Source organism: Anabrus simplex, chromosome 7, assembly GCF_040414725.1.
Source record: "Anabrus simplex isolate iqAnaSimp1 chromosome 7, ASM4041472v1, whole genome shotgun sequence".
NCBI classification, from domain to species: Eukaryota; Metazoa; Arthropoda; class Insecta; order Orthoptera; family Tettigoniidae; genus Anabrus; species Anabrus simplex.
In genome coordinates this window covers 278,977,305-278,983,304 of record NC_090271.1, presented here as the reverse complement: position 1 = coordinate 278,983,304, position 6,000 = coordinate 278,977,305, and the positions used below count along the sequence as shown (strand labels likewise).

Below are 6,000 nucleotides of genomic sequence, written 5' to 3'. Positions count from 1 at the left end.
TATGAGAAAAGACGTTTGATGATTTCCCCGTCGCGTTTCTAGGGAACGTTGCTATGCAATATAATACAATCTTGCTCACAAGGTGTACACTACTTAACATAGAATTCTGTATACAATATAAAATTCCGTAGGGAAGCACCGGTACTTCAGTTAGTATACAGTATATCTTGATTGTGTACTACAGCAACGCGTTTTACATATTATTATTGTTAGCATTGTTCGGGAATAGAGCCTCATTGTCGTCTCTCTACGTTTCACTGTCCATTTAGCACCAAGAAAGGCTATTCGTATGATGTTGGTTCTTATTAAGGGAATCTCTCTATCTATTAGCCCCGTGTACGAACGAGTGCGTAAATCGGATTTTAATGGGTGTCTATACAAGTGATTTCTAATTATTGGTAAATTGCGTTAAAATGAGTCGAATTCGTAAAAGTACGACTCTCCACTTTTGATACAGAGATTTTCGACTGGAAACATTCGAATGTTTTTCATGAACTGACTACTTGCGTTATATGAATACTTTCATTCGATTGTTCAGTCTTCGCGACAGGAAGTAATGAATACTTTTGTTCGACTGAAAACATTCGACTATTTAGTCGATAGTTCGAAGGGACTATCGCCCGACTAGTCGATAGCGGTTTTCAGTCGATAGTGCCCATCTCTAGTAGGTATCAGGTTAATTCCTGGGGGCAAAGGCGGCCGGGCGTAGAGCTAACCACTCTACCCCATCGCGTGTCGAGGTTAACAGTGGTGGAAGCCTTTACCTTCCATTCCCCCAAGGGCCTTCGTGGCCTGTACGGAGGTGACTTTGCTTTGCTTGTAGGTAGTAAATACTGTAGAAATAAATAATTTCACACACTTTTCTGTTTAAGTGTTTCGCGTTCTCATATTTCGGTCTTTCAAAGATCTTTGTTATTCATGTGGTTATTTAAGAATAACTTCACTCAAGAACTGTGAATGTCCGATTTTAGGACAACTGAAGTGAGGAAAATCACGCAACAAGGACATTAAATAGTCACCATAGACGCAACAGGATTTTTATGAACAAATGGTTGTGCTTTCAATACAAAATCATGAATAACTTTCAAAATCCACACTGGCAAATCAGATGGGTACTGCAGCCTGCTGTTTTAATCTCTTTTATAAATCAAGTCCATTAGCACTGTTGCACACCTTGGTCTTGTCAAAAGAATCAAGCATTTTGTTCGGTTGCAATGTTGCTATATTTGTGCTACTGACATGTATGTCGAATCATTTTATTATGATAACATGTATTTGACAATGGTACCTCCATTAAAAAGTCGTGTATATCTGTATAGGAATGGTCTTTTAAATATTCTAGGGCTGTTACTACTTCAGTTGCAAAAATATATTTCGCGCACCGCACGTTCATTTTCTTAAACTTAGACGGCTCGATATTTTTGCGTGTAAGAAAAACGAACCGGTTTCACAGTTTCTTTTGATTGCATCTGATACAGTTTCTTGATAAAATCACCATATATATCCTGGAAACCATCAAACATAGATTTTTTAAGTAAATAATTTCTTACTTCTTCAGAATGTGCTATTGGTGGAATGCAAGAAGAGGCATTTCACTATCAACAGGATGACAGATCTTCGGTTTAATTGTGTTTTGAAGAAGACATTCTTCTTATCATGCTAACATTAGTCTTACGATTGTCACTCACAATGCGTAACACGAAAAAACCGCAAGCTTCGACTTCCTTTATTGTTATGAGTGTTAAAGTATTTAGCTCTGTCCCTAAAAGCCTCTTAAAAATGCTGCTGGTAACCTTTATTTTGTAGTCACAGCGGAAATTATAAAACGGATAAGGTTATTGATCAGGGTAATTCGATTTCTACATTCGCTTGCATGACAGTCATCTTTGAGTACCGTAGTTTTTATTTGCTCAACATGGAACGAAGCGTCTTTCTATTCAAAGAAGGTGTCCAATTTCTTGTCATATAACATCTGCTGTTCGATGGACTACCAACAAACACAATCTCTGCTTCAGTTAGGCGCTGGCTTTCTGCTAAAAGGTGCTCCTTTACTAAGAGGGTCATTCCAGGCTCGCAGTTTATATCTCCTACGTAGCGTGAAAGTGTGGATTTATTCAGTGTGGCAAACATATGACCTCGAATTGAAATTAAGAGAGAAATTCTTTCTTGAGATACCATTCAGCCACTTATGACGTTGAAAGGAAATTCATGAAACGAATCCCACTTCCCGATCTGCTTTTCATCTTACATCAAGGCACACAGCTGTAAACAATATTATGTACATAAACATTAAAACGATTCACGGCCAAAGAAACAAGCCAAATAAGGCAAACAGAGGCTCAAATTACGGCAATAGTCTTAGAAATGATCACTGAGGGTATCTCTTCCAGCAGACTAATGCCAGCTTCCCAGCGCTCCAAGCGCCTGAACTGGTAACAAATACAGTACAGTCTCTACTGTATTTGCTAGTAACTATGACGTGTTCGCTCGTTTACATGTGTGGCCGGGCGAATGAGAAGGCGGTATTAGCGCACAATAGAGAAAGCGACACAAGCAATTAGAGCGATAAACGACATAAGCTTCATCAGAACACTAAGTCTTGACACAGCAATGGCGCTCTTCAAATCGAAAATTGTTCCAATACTTACGTATGGGATTGAAATTATATGGACACACCTGAATGAAAAGAACTTAGCAACACTGGAAAGAGTTAAAGCAACATACATCAAAAGAGCAATCGGAGTGGCAAAAACAACAAGATCCAGATTTAGTCTACCTTCTCGCGCGGGAAACTTTCCTCATAGAGGATTTAAGGACAATGTACCCCCTACCTAACACAACGGTATCGGAGAACCTACTAAGGACACTAATAAGGAAAAGAGAAGAAGTACCCACGGAATTCTATGGAACTGGGGCCATGATTAATCGTACATGGACAGCAGCAAATTTTGAGACGAGGCACGTGTTTACAAGACTTGCAGTACATGAATTGCACCATGTCATCTGCGAAAACACAACATACCACGAACCGTCAAACTCATGCAAATGTACATTATGTGGACAGTTATGTGAACGATATCACTTAGAACTCTGCAAGAAGAGGACTAGATCAATCAGAGACTATGCGTCCAATGGTGCAAGTGTTAAATTGTTCTAACACCCTTCACTAATGTATGGCTATTTTTCTGCAATAAATGTTTTATTAGCGCAGTCATAGTAGAGGGCGATGGTTTTGCTAAAGTCCATAAGGATCCCTGTGTATTCTAAAAGTTCCTAAAGTGTAATATTTTGTATGGCTCTACTCACGAAGAACAGAATAGTGTTTTTTCTTATTACATATAACCCAGTACACTTGTGTCTAAAACGGTTATTTCTGATGTAAGTGTATCGTAAAGTGACTCAAGTGAAATATTAAGTAGGACTTATGACTGGGAAATAGTGGTCTTAATCCCAAACCTACCTCCTCAAGAAAGAAAGAAAAGATCATCTGTTTTTCCAATGTCCTGAGTATTCTTCTCCGCGCCGTACGTTACTAAAACAGCTGGTACAGTTACACACCCCCTTACCAACTAGTGTTCCTTGTTTATTATGCGAACCTTCTTCCAACATCCTTAAACTTATTAACCAGTTTCTTCTCTTGTTTTTTAAAGTTCGCGCACTCCTACGTTCCATTGTCATATGATCTCATCATCTGTTGCCTGTTCAATGTCGGTACAGAGCTTTAGGTCAATAACATGTGTATACCATAGTGTATTTTGTGAATAAGTGCTTCGTTATTATTGTGTGTGTGTGTCTAGTGTGGAGATTTCTTACATAAACAGTAAAGTTTATATTCCTGATTTGTGACCGGGTAACTTTAAAAGAACCCAAAACCCCCCATTAACAAGAACAAGAATACGTGAAATACTGAAGATGACAGATGAGGATAATATGTCCAGACAGGTTAGAAGGTAAAATGTATATAGTGCGTTGTGTTAGTTTGTTATTGAGTGAGTTCAGGTAGGGTTACCAGATCGATGAAGTGGAAAAAAAAAAGAATACATTTTTTCAATGACTCTGAGTACGACACTTACTTGACCACATTTATGTACTGAAGGTACACTTACATTAAGTGGGTACTGCAGTGTCAGCAGAATGGGCTTGCCCTAATTAAAATGACCTGGCCAGCCGTCGTCATATTAATGATTTTTACCGGTATTTTTTTATTTATCGTGTGGCATGTATACAAAAGAAAATTTACACTATATACAAGGACAAGAATGTTGGTAATGTTCACATTTACAGATCAATGCCCAGTTGCTGTAGCCATTCTAAGAAGGGATGTGTAGCACTGATGACATCTTTGGCTGGTTCACCATATTTCCTCAGAGGGCACTCCTCAGTAATGTGCTGCACTGACTGGAAAGGGGCTCCACAGCCAGGGGATTGTTGAATCCCCCACTTATGTAGCATGGCACTACATCTAGCATGGCCTGTTCTTAAACGGTTGAGTTTAGACCATTGGTGTCTCTTCAGGTGAAATCCTGGGAGTCCAGTTGTGGGGTCTTGGATGCCTTGGTGTTTACACATGCAGAGCTCCAGCTTTGACACCATTTTTCCTGGGTATTGAAGCCAGTTATGTCATGCCATATTGGGTTCCTTGATTTAAGATGAGAAGGAGGTAGGTCAGTAGGAACCTCATGGATCGGGAGATTCTGTGGATGATCAGGATGGTGTAACTTTTCCACTCGCGTATGGTTGCTTCCTGTCGTCTCAGTTCCGGAGGTGGTATGTTACTGATAGTATGTAGCCATGGGATTGGGGTTGGGGTGTGATGTGCAGATAACCTCCTCATGGTAAAACCTGGGCAACGGACTGCTTATGCAGGATGGCTGATAGTCTACACAAATAGGCGACTGAACTAGATCCGGGATCTCTCACGGTCAAAGTTACATCAGAAGATGAATCCAAAGATAAAACCTACCAAAGGCACTTATCTAACTAGATCATATTAATTATATATTTTTAAGGGTAGGCCTACAGTTTTGAGCTGAAATGATACAGAAATGGTGTGAAAAGATACCTGAAGTAAATGAAAGGATAGTTCCTTCCTGTATGCTTGCCAGGGATCCACCAACCAAGAACAGCTACAATAATTATAATGTCGTTTTGTAGCTGATCGTGCATTAACCTGCCACAAGGAGTATTGTTTCTTAGGGTAAGAAGCATGGCCGTGTAAGAAGTATAGTTGTGACACTCCTATAGTTATTGACACCCATTTTCACACCAGGCAAATGCTGGGGCTGTACCTTAATTAAGGCCATGGCCGCTTCCTTCCCAGTCTTAGCCCTTTCCTGTTCCATCGTCGCCATAAGACATATCTGTGTCGGTGCGACATAAAGCCAATAGCATTGACAGTCATCATCATCATCATCATTGTCGGGTTGCCCTTCTAGCGAGTCGGATAGGGTGTTTGAAAATGAGCGTCTTCCAAAGTTGCCTATTCAAAAAGATTTTGTTGTCATGACAGATTCCCAATTCCATCCTCTTCTCTCCATGTCTTCCCTCAGTTGGTCCATCCATCTTCTTCTTGGTCTTACAGCTGGTGTTCTACTTGTTATTCTCTTATTCAAATAAGCACATGGTAACCTTGTGCTATTCACTCGTTTAACATGCCCAAACTATTTAAGTCTAGATGACCTAAGTCTTTCCTCCATCGATTCATTAAGACCTTGGTTAGATCGGATCTCTTCATTTTTCATGTGATCAAGTCTTGTCTTTTGGAGGGCAGTTCTAAAAAAATTTCATTTCACAGACTTGAATCCTACTACAATCCTTTGATGTTAGCTTGCAGGTTTCCAGAGAATATGTAATGATGGGAATGAAATATGACTTGTACAGGGTCATTTTTATTCTTTGTAGGACCTTCTCATCCCATAGTAGGTGTCCAACGACACTGTAAAATTTAGAGCCTTTGGTTATTCTGTTTGTTATGTCTATCTCAGCTCTATTATTACTAGC

General features: G+C 39.7%; 1 protein-coding gene across 4 annotated transcripts in view; it reads left to right on the top strand.

The window, feature by feature from the left end:
• Positions 1–3,687: 3,687 nt before the first annotated feature.
• LOC136877549 (protein IMPACT-B) overlaps positions 3,688–6,000 on the top strand; it is a 105,387-nt gene continuing 103,074 nt past the window's right edge. For all 4 annotated transcript variants that reach the window (XR_011018602.1, XM_068228678.1, XM_068228677.1 and 1 more), the window contains exon 1: positions 3,688–3,942. Coding sequence is in view for 3 of the 4 variants with exons in the window: in XM_068228678.1 (XP_068084779.1) it covers positions 3,913–3,942 (30 nt within the window). In the remaining variant the exon portion in view is untranslated. The remainder of the gene's footprint in view (positions 3,943–6,000) is intronic.